The sequence below is a fragment of the Neopelma chrysocephalum genome, unplaced genomic scaffold (assembly GCF_003984885.1).
Source record: "Neopelma chrysocephalum unplaced genomic scaffold, ASM398488v2 Primary Assembly neopelma1_79, whole genome shotgun sequence".
In the NCBI taxonomy this organism is placed as follows: Eukaryota; Metazoa; Chordata; class Aves; order Passeriformes; family Pipridae; genus Neopelma; species Neopelma chrysocephalum.
In genome coordinates this window covers 6036500-6051787 of record NW_020897740.1, presented here as the reverse complement: position 1 = coordinate 6051787, position 15288 = coordinate 6036500, and the positions used below count along the sequence as shown (strand labels likewise).

General features: G+C 41.2%; 1 protein-coding gene across 2 annotated transcripts; it reads right to left on the bottom strand.

Annotated features, from left to right (window-relative positions):
- Positions 1 to 773: 773 nt before the first annotated feature.
- On the bottom strand, positions 774 to 15154 carry QRFPR (pyroglutamylated RFamide peptide receptor). Of its 2 annotated transcripts, none has more exons than XM_027689956.1 (6): positions 14678 to 15154; positions 7117 to 7275; positions 6489 to 6550; positions 5516 to 5751; positions 3964 to 4061; positions 774 to 2067 (listed from the first exon to the last, which is right to left on the bottom strand). In XM_027689956.1, the coding sequence occupies exons 1-6, from the start codon at positions 15015 to 15017 to the stop codon at positions 1664 to 1666; spliced, it is 1299 nt and encodes a 432-aa protein (XP_027545757.1). In that variant the 5' UTR covers positions 15018 to 15154; the 3' UTR covers positions 774 to 1663. The 2 variants fall into 2 exon arrangements, with proteins under 2 accessions (XP_027545757.1, XP_027545758.1); XM_027689957.1 differs by having other exon boundaries at positions 1954 to 2067; positions 3964 to 4008.
- Between the last annotated feature and the right edge of the window lie 134 nt (positions 15155 to 15288).

Sequence of the window (15288 nt, the reverse complement as noted above, 5' to 3'; positions counted from 1 at the left end):
GAAGTTTACACTAGGTGCTCCCTAGTGCAAAACAGCACCAACAAACCCAAAAAGGAATTTTAATGAAAAAAAAAAATACAATACTGAAACAGTTATTCATTGACAAAATATTTCATGAGACAATAGATGAAACAGGTAAGACAAAACAAAAATATAAAATACTTGGAAGTTTTTGTAAAATACTCGTTAAAACCTGTCAGTGAAATTAGCAGTGCAAATAAACAAAAAGCTTAAAATAAATTGGCTTTCAGTCACAGATTCTGTCCAAGCACATAGTTCTCACCACCAATCAGTTAAACTTTACATCTGCTGAGGAAAACTATGATAACAAACCACTGTTAAGGCCTATTCTCTAGGGCAGAAAGCCCCAAAAGAAACTTAAATAACTGCAAGGGAGCACCAAGGTCCCATAGGTGAGGCAAGGGATGACAGAGGAGAGCACTGACATTTCACAGGCTGTTAAAGGATCCAACCTAACCTCAGCAGGAGTGGCAAATTCTGTATTTCAAAACCTCATTTATGGGATTAGATCCCAGTGTACCATTCTAGACCACATTTTTCCCCCAGCCCCACACCTTTTACAATTTTTCAGTTTGGCCCACAGTGCAAAAATTACTAGAATTTATATCAATTTCAACCCCATAATTTACTGTGAAGTCTAAAAATAACAGAACACTGGCCCTGTTCTTTGACAGCAATTAATTCCCTTTGAAGATGATGGAGAGACAGAAAAATTTGTGCATGTCTTCAGAGAAGTGTCTGGTCTTGTGCATGTCTTCAGAGAAGTGTCTGGTCAAAAGAATGTGATATTCAATTCAAAGTCTTCTGCGAAGTCCCAACAGGCTCTGGATCTGATCCTTTTATGCCTCCAGAAAATGGCAACACCACACTTTCAAGCCAACAGCCACATAACCAAGCAAGACTGTGAGTTAAACTCAGTGTTTACAGACCACACCTCCAGCACCTGCACACACTTTTGTGCAGCCCTTTTTCCACCACTCCATTTTTCAGCAGAACAGGGAAGTTTCCATGGCAGTACCCAAGAATTAACCTGTAAAAACAGCACGTTAATTATGCATGCATTGTTAATTACTAATATGCTTCCTATTAATAAAACATGAACATGCATGCAATGGTTAAATCTCAATCTCTTCAGAGTCAAATTCTGGCTGTTGGCTCTTTCATATCTTTCTCATTTTTTCTGAAACAGAATTGCATCTCAGTCTGCATCTTCCCTGAACTCCCATCTGAAGCTCCCCTGTCCTCACAGCTGCAGAGAGCAGATCTTACAGTGTCAGACTTAGGTCAGATTTCCAGGTTGTCCAAATAAAGTGCACACTCTTTCCATAGTTCCTGCCTTCTGGTATTCAGCTGTGTATGGTGCAGACACAGAATAGACAGAGCAAGCAATAGCAGTTTAGGGCAAACAAGTCCCAGACTAGCTTAGGAAAAACAATTTTTATCCCCCACAGGAAATCATACAGCAATATTGTCTTCTGAAGTTTTACTCCTCATCCTTATAAAATAAATATTACATTTTTCTCAACCAGCATTATGATAGTCCACAAAATATTTTCTGCCTTACTTCAGCATGCAAAGTAGAAAAGTGTTTTAAATGGCTTATGAAAGTTCCATAAGTTCATTTCTCAACCCCCCTGTCACGCTACTGTCCATTTCCCAGTGCAGAGTGCACAGTGAGCTCAGAGCTGAACAAGACAAGGTGCCTCCTCAAATTCCTTTTGGAAGCTGGCTGGTCACAGAACTTCACTTCGATGTTGCCGTCGCTGAACGCCTCCCTCCTGCCTTCATCCGAGTCCGTGGCCTCTCTCTGGGAAACACTTGGCTTTTGCCTCCTCATGGTAATCCCCGAGTTCCCAAGCTGCCTGGCTGGGGATGTGTTTTCTTTCACGATGCAGAAGCAGATGGCAGACAAAAAGTTCTTCTTGAAGTTCTCGTTCATGAAAGCGTAAACGATGGGGTTGCAAATAGAGTTGAAGAACCCTATGATCTGGACAATGGCAAAGATCATTTTGACTGTCACATCATCATACTCCTTTTCAAAATTACCTGGAAAGGAGGAAAGAAATATGCTGTAAGCACATAATGGTATAAATGCTTACTACTTAGCCCATTTATATCCAGTCTGGTATTAGAAGCTTTTGTTTAAAACCAACAAAAGACCTTGCTGGAAGCTCTCAATATTAACAAAAGGGTTTCATCATGGAGGAAAAAATCAAGATCTATCACACAGTCCTGTTTTGTATGAATGTAATAACAGAATCAACTGAAAGAGGCAATTTACGAGCCAGAAAACCTGCCCCATGGCCATGCAACATTAAGTCTCCAATTTGCTAAGTACAGGCCTTGTTCATTCCAGCTACTCTTTTGGCTCCAAAATTCATGTCCTACTAAATGTAGGAACATTGAACACCACTCCCTGTCTTGTCACTGACCACACACAGCTCCTTTCTCTGTGCTGACACAGATCAGCTCAAAGAGGTAAAAATGCATCATCTTGGTCACATCTCTCACTTCTTAATCACTGAGATCACAAAGGACTCAGAATTTCTTGAATTCAAATACTCAGGGACTAGACTCTGGATAAATAGTACAGAGGTTTATATGGGAAGAAAAACAAAGGTCTTGCAGCACCCAAAATAAATTCCTGAAATTAGCAACAAAAAGAGAGCAAACAGTGTTTATGGAGTGTTATGAACAACCTTAACGTGGGACAATCCAATTTTAATAACCGGAGCTTGTGCAGGTCTAATTCTGCCCAGACAAACATCATTTTGTTCAGCTGACTGGCTGAACTACTGATTTATCTGCTACCATCTTATTGGTGATAGAAGACACAGAAACAGCTGCTGCCTTTGGCAAGTAGAGTAAAATAACTACTGAAAACTTCCTCTTGCTCCTACACACAGCCTGCTGCACAGTCCCACGTGTTAGCCCAGCATCCATGGAGGGCATGGGAGATGAAGAGAGAATAGGGCAAATAGCAGAAAGCAAGCATAACAAGCATTGAGGGCATTTCCAAGACAATTTTCAGTCAAGGCCACTGAAAAAGTTCAACTGCATTCATTGGGTATTATCACTACAATGTCCAGAATTTATATTTCCAATATGCCTACCCCATTAAAACCAGGGCAAGTGAAGGCACGAATATTTCATCAGTTTAACTCAAAACAGTTAAATTAAATTTAAATTAAAGCAGTACTTCAAGAAGGTTTATGCTCAGAAAGAACTTTTACCTTCCAGCCAAGTACTTTTGACCTTTCAGCAAATAAGGGCAGCAAAAAAGACATAAAAAAGAAAAAGAATATGCAGAGATATGCTCACCACCCTAATGGTTTTGGGGTTTTTTTAAGTCTTGTTAGGCCTAGCAAACCTCCTTTTCAGAACTGGATTCTTTGCTGTACAAATTCAACGACAACCTCCTTTCTGAAGAGGTTACCTTCCAAAAGAGCAGGTGGAGAGCTTGGGTTCCCTCCTACCCACCCACCCCGAAAAAAAGCTCAATGCAAGACAAAGATTGTATTTGTGGTTTGTTTTCTTCTGGTTTCTTGTTTAATTCACAGAGTAGGGAAGAAGAAGCATGACTGAGGCAAGTATATCTCGTATATAAGGGATCTCCCAAAAATATATAAGGTCCTTCCCAACCTAAATGATTTTATGATTCAGTAATAATAGGTTTTTTGAAATACACTCATTTTCCATGAGCACTGTGGGTATGTCTATCACTCACAGGCTTCAGAGTAATTCCTCTGTCACTGGCTATGTATCTCTATTCCAAGAGAGTGATGCAGGATTTAGAACCACATCAGCCTTTGCCAGCAGAAGGTATTCTGTAGCTCAATACTACAGCAGCACTAGCTTGTCACAACCTGCATTTCCATCATAAAAAAAAAACCCAAAAAAACGAAGAAAGGCTTTCTTGTATGACACATGGCAGGTACTCACTGTATTCTATCATCATGTGAATCACGTGGAAAGGGGCCCAACAGACTGCAAAGAGAAACACCACTGTCACCATCATAACAATTGCCCGCTTCTTCTTCCTGAAATTGCACCAAGACATTCCACACTGAGTCACCGAGCACTGACTGGCAGTTTAGATGTCTCTCCTCAACTTACAGCTGTAACTGTGCTCTGATGGCTGCAGATGCAAACAAAACCCTCGAAGAAAGCTCAAAATTCCCTTGGAAACAAAAAACGCAACATCATATAAATCTGGCACATCAATGAGCACCTTTTATTTCTCCCTTTTGGGAAAGCAGTGCACTTTACAGCTGCAGCAAGACATGACACGAGTATATCTTGCAAGGCACTTTAAACTCTGTTCAAGGAGACGCAAATAATTCCAAGAGTAAGAGATGAGGGGAAACACATGAAATTCCACTAATTGCTCAAGAAACAAGAGTCTCTTCCTAGATCTGGGAGCACTGCAGGAGAATTTGACACTCGGAGAATTTGACAGAGAGTGAGTGCAACTGCATTCAACCTTTGCTGGTAGGTGAAGTTCTAGGAAAAAAAAAGCAAGAAACACACTCTCTGCCTCAACTGTAATATTTCACAAACTCAGGGAACACATAACTTTATCCTCATATATAAGTCATACAACTGCATTTATAGATTCCAAGATGGCTCTCTCACTTGAGCCAGAGGAGCAGCACTTCACTGGTAGCAGTTACAGGTTCTTGGGCCACTGTGTGAAACTAAACTGAGGAGTGGCCTGAAGAACCTGTCACCTTAACTCCTGTGAGATTGCACCCTCCTCCAGTTCTGATGTGCAAGTGTCTGCCTCCTTAGGCACTTTGTTAAACAAATATCTAAGGAATCATTTATCTTTAATCTGCTTGTCAGGATTCTCCTTGCAGTCAATACTTAATGCTCAATGAACAGAACTGCTGGGGGTTTGTGGCACATCAGGCAGCAGATCAATGAAAGATAAAAAACATGAGGCCATATTAAAGGCAACCCATATTTAGTGCTAAACAGCAAAGTTGACAACTATTGATTTTGGTAGCTTTTCACACAGAGCACTCCCATCTGGGCAGTCTCCCATAAACACATCTGAGAACATGCAAACACTTTAGAATCTCTATCAAGTAAGGATGTTGTTCAGAGTCTCAGAATTGTATAAAGAACTTTCCGTGGAACACACAGAAATAATGTATCAGCATTTTCCCCAAGTCATCTTCTAACTGATGGTCTCCATCTTTTAAAAACGAGCACTTCACAAAGTATAAATACACTGAGATTTAGTGAAAGGGCTTCACTCTCAAGGTGTGGCTGCACTATACTTGGAAGAAAACAATCTGGTTAGATTGCCATAAATTGACTATCTAAGTGTTAAATAACTGGCTGGTTTTGAAAAACTGGTCTATGCTTGTAGACTTCCCAACAGATAAGGAAATTCAGGTTTTGGGTTTTTTGCAGTGGTTTTAAAGAACTTCCGGGGGGAAAAAGTCTTTCTAGAAATCAAAGTTCCATGTGTGTTTTGCTTACCAACCTTGATATTTTGGACATTTCACTCCCGTGAATGGTTTGAAGAACTGAAGCATCTCCCACTCGTTTCTTAATCCAGAGTTCATAGCCAATCTTTGTGTACAAAAAAAGCATCAACATCAGTGGAAGAAGGAAGAGTATAACGAGAATAAAGGTCGTGTATATCTTCTGATAGATGGGACTGGCCCATTCTTCCAAGCAACAAACATACACTTTCTCATACAGAAAGTCATATTTAACCTGTAACAAGTGCAAAGAAAATGAGTCACTGAAGTGTTTACCCCAAGTGTAAAAGCCAAGCACCTTCAAATATTCCTTGCTCTTAACGGAACAATCACAATTCAAGAGACTTTTCAAAGCGGCAAAATTCTTCCAAACACTTTTCCACATCAAGTGTTGGGTCGATCCAAGTTGGCAAAAAAAAAGGTCAGGACGTGCTCTGATTTGCACTTCAAAGGAAACCTCGTCTATGCATTTTACAGGTAAAGATGGTACAGAAACCTCAAATATTAGTCACTTAAAAGAAAGAAAATCGTTAACGTTCAGACTCACAAGCAGCAGATTCTGCCAAGCCTTTTTTTAAACCTCCAAAACTGTACAGTAACTCGTCAGCTATAATGAGTGGCTAATTAATTTTAAACTAAGCACATTTTTTCCAGATCTTGGGGAACATTTTGCGATTCTGAAACAGTAATCTAAGTCCTACGTTGCTGTGTGCCAGCGCACCTATAAACCAAGAGGAAGCCACAGTGGAAGTCAAAGATGTAATTAGAGCTCTTTGACATAATTAGGGAGGGTAGACATGACTAGTCCCTATTCGTACTCCTTCTTCCAGTGCATGCAAGTTCTAATCCTCAACGTTTCTCATGCTGGCACACAAAACAAAAGCTCCATCTCTCTTATTCCCCTCTAATTTCATTGCTAAAGGTCCAAAAAGATGCAGTGTAAAACGTAAATTCCCGTTTCACCTACCATACCTCGAGCCGCTGCACGTGCCACATGGGTGACCCGACAAGAAGAGCCAGCAACCAGACTATGCCTGTAAACAAATACAGCTTTTAATGCTTCGGACAACAAGCAGGGTAAGTTTTGGTATGAACAGTCCTACAGCTTCATCTTTGAGAAGTCAGGCAAGGCAGACAATTTTAATAAAGAAAATCTGTCAACATCCGGAACATCTCTTTTGCTCTCGGGTTTCTGTTTCTCAAACCACCTTCAACCATTGGTATTCAAGTGGAAAAGCCACTTAATTTGCTTGAGCACTGTTGTGTAAGTTCTCTGTGTAACAATGGAAGGACCATTTAGCTGTGACATTGCTTCAGCAGGGCTTGTACATTTTGAAACTTTCCTTAAAAAAAAAAAAAAGAAAAAGAAAAGGCTGCTAAAGGTTTATCAGAGGCTTTGTTAAGGACATTTTTGGGTACAGATGCTAAGTCTGTTGTGAGGGTTTTGTCTTGTTATTACTATACATACAAGCACTAGTCTTGAGCTATTTTATAAACATCACAACTTATTAACTGGTCCTATCAGTGCCTTCTGTCATGCCCTCCACACTGAAGAATATTTCTTTACATACACGAATACTGGAGACGCTTAAAATCTTACCAAGCATCGTGAAAGCTCTTTTATTGGTGTACTGCCCCTTCATTTTTAGTGGATGCACAATTCCCTGGTGTCTTTCCACAGCAATGCAGGTCATTGTAAGAATCTCAGTGACAATGGCAGTGGACTGAACAAACGGTACCATCTTGCAAGCGAAGGCCCCTGCAATGATCAGAAAGTCAGGTGTGCAACTGCTGCACTTCATGAAACAGCTGCTCATACTAAACTCCATGGTTAGAAAGAGCAGACTAAGACTCTCAGATTTATTTTAACATCTAAACTGCTAAGTCACCTATTTAAGCTATTCATCAAATGCAGCTTTCAGCAGTCATTCTTTGTTGTACACACTACATCTGCTAAAACCAAGAGTTATAAGGACGTAGTCACTGGCTCTGTAGCAGTTGGACATTTATTCCCATTTGATTTTTGACCACATCTTCCATCGTTCTGTTTCAAACATGCCAAGTTTGATAGGGGACAGGGATATTCATTATTTTTTTTATCTTGGCAGATAACTCTCCAGTTCTATTAAGGTTTAAAAGTTTACCTTTTCTGCTGTTGCAAATACATTCCTTATGCTCTTTTAAATACCATTCTATTTGCACTCTTTGGCACTTAATGCATCATCCTGCCAAGTGAGATATATAGAAGAGTCCTCTAAGAGGCATAACATAAGAGGAAAAATTCAACCTCACCACCTTTCTATTCTCCCTCTTCCCTGATTAACACATTATTTTAATGACACTGTCCAAATCAAATGCAATTTCCTGCCTGCATTTTCAAAGTTGCACAGGTTCCCATTGTATTTCTGTATCTTCAGGTTTTATTGCTGCTACAGCTTCCCAAAAGTACGTTCAATTCGCAACATATTAGTGATTCTCCATTAGTCACCCTCAAGTCCTTACCTTCTCAGAAACTGGTATAAATTATTCTCTCAAGAATCTTATGTTAATGCCCTTCCCAATCTACTTCTCATTTTCTGACCCCAAGATAATTTTTATGTCCACATTCTCACAGTTCCCTCACACTCTTACACTTCAGTATCAGCTATTTATTTCACCAACAGTTAAGGTTATTTTCCTTACCTGATCATTAGCTATACCTTGCTCACATATAATCCATAAACTCAAAACAGCCAAAGGAATACCTGATCCAATTTTAAGTCAAGCTTTAGGATGCTACAGACACCTTAAGCAGATGTTAATGAAATGTTTAAGTTCCTATTTCACTAAAGAAAGGAGCTCAAGTTTGAGTGCTGGAGCAGTGGCAAAATCACAAACAAAAAAACAAAACAAAACAAAACAAAGCCCCCCAAACTGTCACCATATGCTATTTCTTACAGTTTGAAAAAGGTAAGATTAAACAAAGTCCACTTGAACTATACTGCCTTATAAGGATTTCCCTGTGATGCACTGAAGTCCCAGCATTCCCAGATATTCTTAGGAAGCAAAGAAGTATCACTCCATTACTTTACTTAAGGAATAATACAAGACAGTGACTTTCACTGAAGGAACATCAGTCTGGTGAAATTTCCACTTTGTGCCCAACTATTCAAGGAACAAAGAGAATGTCTGAGTTCAGAAGGCAGTAACTCCCCAAACTCCCACATTTTCACTGCCTTTTACTGGTGTCCCCTCATTTTCTTCCCAGTAACTCCACTGTCAAAGAGCACAGAATACCACTATGCCTTTAGCTGAACTCCCAGGAGGAAAGGCTGCAAAAAACCCTATTTCATCTCTTCCAAGACAAGCACACATAAAGTGATCATATATATATATACTTTTACATATATAAAATTAACTGTTAAAAAAGTAGCAAAAGGAAAAGTCTACATATCCCCTGCACGTTGACCCAACGGAGCTGGACAAGGAGTAACAGAAATGGGAAACAAAAGGATGGGGGTTTTTTATTAGACACAGTTGGCTGAAATATAATATAACTCTTCTTAGCTTTCAAAACTTTCATTATTTTATTTAAAAATATACTTATTTATAAATATACACCAGCCACTCCAAACTGCTTAGATAATTACTAAAGGCTTCCTCCAAGTCTTTTAATACTCTAAAGTATGTTTTCGAACTACAAACATTATCAGCTCTTGTACACATGGAAAAAGAAATTTATTGTTAAATAAGGTAACTGTAAGAATGGTGTGTCAAAGGCACATATAAAAACATGTCAAGCTGTTTTTCACGTTTCACATATTTCTGTTTTTAACACATAGTAACAGAAGATTTTAAGGGAATATACTGGCTAACATCTTTTTTCTAACCAAGCTGGTAAAAATGTAGCTGTTTAAAACATTGTTTGGAGATTATATGGTTGAACAGATAGTATTATTCGAGTCTGCTTTCTGTGCACTAACATGACTGCTACATATTGTAGTTATTTGTATCAGTTACTGTGCCCTTGTCACCATACGTTCACCTACAACAAATCAACTTTGGATTAGGAATACAATGAAGTTCTGTATCTCCCAACCAATCTGAAAATTAAAATGAGTTTGCTTTCCTATCTTCATCATAAAGGCACTTGAATTACTTTACTATTTATTTCTTTTTAAGCAACCCATTGTTCAAAATCTAATTTCAGATCCTACCTAAAGAGGACAATTTGTGATAGAATAACACACAAACATGAAGAACAAAAGTCCACTTCAGTGAGTTTCAGTCTGGATTATTTTAAGTTTTCCCATTGCCTACTTTTAGCACAAAAGGCATCTCAAAATGCTTAATGCACTGGAACTGTGTTCATTTCTGCATTGGAGGCAGTATAGAAAAGTGTTGACTTTTCTGAATAATTTAAATAATAATAATACTTTAATTAATACCTTATATATGTATCAAAATGTTTAACTTTCTACCAGGTAAGCAAACACTTTCAATAGACTGTCAGTCAAGACAGCATTACAGCATTTAGTACTGACCATTTCCAACAAAGAAAATGATTTGCAGCAGAACACTGGGAAAGGAAATAACTAATTGCTTTTCTTCTTCAAGAATCTGAGAGGTTCCCAAAAGCATTCCTCATGCACTGCTAAAACTTGCATATACTCAGGCAGTGATTAGTTTTCCCCAATGATAACACATTCAGAAGACTGAAAATATAAATGTTACTCCATTAAACAATGCTTCATGCCTTCATTATAGTATGTTGTGCCTGTAACTGTGATTTATCCATTTCAACATCTATTTAAAAGATCAGGTTTTTCTTTTATTAGGGTAACAAGGGCAAAATTCTGAAACCATCCTCTGATAAAAGTAGTACAGACAACGAGTAGAACAAGTGTGGGTTTTTTGATGGAGTTAAAGATCCAAATCTCAAGACAGACTCACTAACAGGGAGCAAAGCAGGACATGGCAAACACATCCCTGATTCACCTGATGCAAGGCAGAGAATGCCATGTATTTCTACCAAAAAAAGGACATAATAACCACCCCATATGAAACACTAATCAATCTACCTGCATCCTAAAACTTGTTTTATTTCTTTGCCTGATTAATGCAACAGTAAATATTTCACATCAGTGTGTTTCATATTTATGCTAATTACTGATCTGCACAACTTGCACTAAGAAATTCCCTTTGCTCAATATGCAAGTTTCCTTTTGTCAGCATTCTTTTGCAAAACACCCTGCCAATATATTACATATAGAAAAGCCTATTATTTCCTTTACTGAGTCCTTCACTGTATAACCCCTTCTCAAACCATCTTCATACAAAATTTTACTCCTGCCTCTACTCATAAGCAAGTACCCCATAACACACAATATCAGGACATGGAAAAAGAAGGATAAGGTAAATTTCACCAACACAGATAGAACTACAAAAATCACCCTGCTCTTAACAGAAGCAGATCCATCCCAGGGTATAACCTCTTGCAGTGCAGAAGGCAAATGAGGAGTGGTGTTGTGTCCCTGATCTGACTTACAGCAACTCTTAAGACAACTGAAATTGGGAAGTTCAAAAAAAGAAGATTCAAGTAACTCCATGTCTCATGTCCAGCTTCCCTGTCTAGTACTGACCCTTGTGGCATGACAGCAGTTTTGAGTATTTGGAAACTATTCAGTATCAAAGAACACTCCAGAAAATAGAGTGAAGAAGTTTCTAATGTTCCACTGAAGAATACTGAGGTATCCCAGGATATCAGATACAAAAGGCCCAGTGATTTCAATTGCTAAGATGCAGCTTTCATCCCTCAGAAAGGAATGTTTACATGTTACCACACAGGAAAGTTGTAAGTAAGGTAACACACTGCTTGACACAACACATTTGGCAAAGAGCAGAAAGCACTTTAAAGACTGCACTGGGTAAAAGATGCCACTTATTTTTCAACCAAGCCTTTAGAGAAGAGGGAACTGTCCTCTCAAGGAAAGATACACGAGGGCATCTCAAATGCTGTGTGCTCAGGAGTGCCTCAGGTGACTCACCGCTCCCCAAGAGACAGGGAAGGTCTCCCTCTGACACCTGTCTTGAGAATATATATTCTACTTGATAAGACACAAAATCCACAAGAGAGATGGAGCATAGCACCAGCTGTACTATAACCTCAAGTTCTGCCCTTATCTTCTGGCAGGGCTGTTCTGTTACACAACCCTGAAGTGACTCTCCAGTCGCCCCAGGCAGTTCTGTAAAGACAGCACTGTTGTTCATATAACTAAGCAGTGTCAAAAAATAAAGCAACTCCTATCATATTTGACCCAGAGACAAAAGCCCAAATTTATCTTTGATAGTGCTGCCACCAGTACGACGAGACCACCACTGCTGCCTCCCACCTATGATCATATGAGGGTAAATCCTCAACTGCTCCAGCTTGCACCAAGACATACTATTGCTGAAAGCATCCATTTCCTCTCACTCGAGTTCCCATTTTACCTTTCTTACCCATAAATAGGATCCCAGTGATCATTTATGCCAAAGCCACAATTTTCAATTTCTTCCACACTACAGAGATTAGCTCGCAGGATTTTCATTAAAAGTTCCCCTAGAAATTACAGCCGTTTTAGCTGCAAAGTTTAAATTTGGAAATTAAATCATGTACTGCCATATTACAGTCTCACACAGCTACAGAGATTATTAAGAGTTCAGAGAATCAAAAGTAAGGCCAATTCACCTGATTTTAGTCAACATGGTGCTGCTTCCAGTTGCTGCCTATGTAGAGCTAAAGGGACTGTGTTAATGCTGCATAATAACCAGGCACAGTGAGGCACACACTCGGTTTTTTAACTGCAGCTGAAGTTAGGGTGCAAACAAATCAAGATATAAAGTGATTGGCCGCTCAGAATCCCAAATATATTTCTAGCATCAAGTGTCTCAGGATGCACCACTTCTTTCAGAAGGGATATATTACAAGTCAAATCCCCTTATTTATAACAACAGCTGGAGCTTGCACTGCTCAGCAGTGCTGCATTAAGGTGGATTAGAATAAGATTTTTCAGACTGCAAAATGAAAGGCAGAAGGCAAAATAAACCAGCAAATCTAGCAAGGAAAAGACTCCTCCGGGACTGGCAGGCTCTGATTTGCAGTATAACTGTAATCACCAGTCACACTTCACAGTGTAAGACTTGGAAACAGACACCCTTGGGATACCATCAGTTCACATCTCATTTATTTTCCTGAATTTTACATCTCACCCTCTGCCCCCAACAGTGAAAGATTAACACCCATCAGTGATGTTACTTACTATGTCCTCCCAATACCCTGTTAGTTAATTATCTTACCAGGACCATAAAGGTTGCTATCAGTGTCAAAGGGACCTATGGATTCACTTGGACTGAAGATGCTCTAGCACAGCAAAGAGGGAAGGCAAAAAGCACAGTAAACCCCACAGAGCAATATATTTTAAGATATTTGTGGCAACTATGCTACACCTTTTACATTTACTACTGCTAGAGTTTTGTCAAGCATCCTCACGAAGAGAAGGGAAATGTAAACACATCTATTTTCTCAATACTGTTCCACCTGCCTGTGCTCTAACCTGCTGTAATTCACCCCACATGGGGGCTTCATCCCACCCAACTTGATTCTGGTCAGATGTGTGGTCAAACTGACAGACCAGAGCTTTCCTTAAGAGAGAGAAGAGTCACACTTCTTATCTTTGGGGAAAGCTATTTAATTCAGTCCTCTCTCCCCTGTATGCGAGATCACTTGATGTCATCAGTAATTACTGTTGTGTTCTTCTGGGAGGAAGGAGAACTGGAACTACAGTAGTCAAAAGTAAGGCACAGCAGTATTGCTGTCAATTTATCCCATGATTTTTATTTACACATACTAATTAGTTTTGGGGCTCAACATCTGTACTGTCTTAAACCAAAGTTTATCTCCCCCAAAGAAGCTCATAAGAAAACAGCACAGTTGTCCTTACTAGCAGTAGTCCCAGGAGTGTTGTATTCATTGCTTCTCCCAGAAAGCTCCTGTTTTTCAGACAAAAATAAAGCCTGTTTCTCCCTTGGATAGGTATCTGTGCTTCTCAAGTCTCCTCTGACCTGTCAGTTCCCATCCTGCATTCTAGTCTGTGGGAGGTACTGGAAGTAAATCCCCATGTTCTGAAGGTAACCTTCACTGTCTCCCAACAACAGGAGCACATAAAGTCTTGGAAATCGAACCATAAATGTATCACTTTATCAACATCTTTTCTGTTCATGTTGAAATATTCTGAAAAATATTTCAATTTGTGGTTGTGCATGATATTGTCTGCTACTTGCTGCAAAACCATCCCTTTAAGTTTTCCACTTATAATTGTCCAATGCTGTTTTAAGAAAAAGAAAAGGAACATAAACACAATGTGTAGTCTTACTGCACCTTTGTCTGTTTTTTAATACTTTGGAAATGGGATAGATAGAAGGGAAAAAAACAAAACAAAACACTCTTTCTGGGCATCAGGGAAGCCTTGGCCAAAGGTCCTTCACATCAACAGGAATACAACATAGTTCCCAAAAAATAAGAATGAAAAAAAAAAAAGAAAAGTAATTATTTCAACAGTAATTCTGCATGTTCTGTCACTCCCCTGTTTCTCCAAGGACATTCTTTTTCCTCAGAAAAGGTTATGGAGGTCTGTCTCCGAGCTGAGTAACTTAAGCTGTATAAAGACTGATATTTCACTTGCCAGGCAGATTTCATTATTTAGAAAAGAAAAAAAAGAGACAGTATGGCAAGACCTCCTCGTCAGCACCACACAAGGAACCGTTTGCCAAACACACACCGCAACTTTTAAGGAATACAAGCAGGAAAGCGCATTGAGGGAGGGAAGGAGCGGGGATCCCTCACGGGGGGGCGGGAATCAGAAGGGATCCCTCACAGACGGCGGGAAGAAGGGGATCGCTCACAGACGGCGGGAAGGAGAAAGGGGTCCGTCAGGGAAGGAGGGAAGGAGAAGGGGATCCCTCACGGGAGGAGGGAAGGAGAAGGGGCTCACTCAGGGAAGGAGGGAAGGAGAAGGGGGTCCCACACAGACGGCGGGAACGGCGGTCTCGGCGGTGGCGCTGCCCCCTCATCGTCCGCCCCGCCGCCACCTCCCCGCAGCCCGGCCCGGCCCGGGACTGCCCGCCCCGGCCCCGGCACCCACCGCCGAGCCAGTTGGAGGAGATGTTCTGCAGCATGGTGAAGGGGACGCAGAAGAAGGCGATGAGGAGGTCGCTGAGCGCCAGGGAGCAGATGAAGATGTTGGTGACGGTCCTCATGGCTTTGCTGCGGGTCACCACGTAGAGCACCAGGCAGTTGCCGAAGAGCGCCAGGGCGAAGATGAGCACACAGATGAGGACGAAGGCCACCTTGGTGCGACTCGGCAGCTCCGGGATGTACACCAGCGGCTGCAGCCCGTAGAGGGTGATGAACTGCTCCCGCGTCACGTTGTTGTCCCGCAGGAGCTGCGCGAACTGCTCCGGGGTGATGTTCAGGGACCGCATCGCGCCCGCTCGGGGACCGACTCCCTCCTCAGCCGCCTCAGCGCCGCCGCCCGCGCCTCGCCATCGTCGAACCGCCGCCCGCCGGCGCTCAGCCTGCCCGAACCCGGCGGTGTGCAGCGGAGGTAGGGGCGCGCAGAGCCGGGATCAGCCTGCGGGCGATGGGGCGGCGGCGGCGGCGCCACCGCCGCGGCCACAAACTTCGAGCGGCGCCGCCCGCGGCCGCGGCCACGGCCAGGGCGGGCGGGAGGGGGCGGCAGCCAATCAGCGCCGA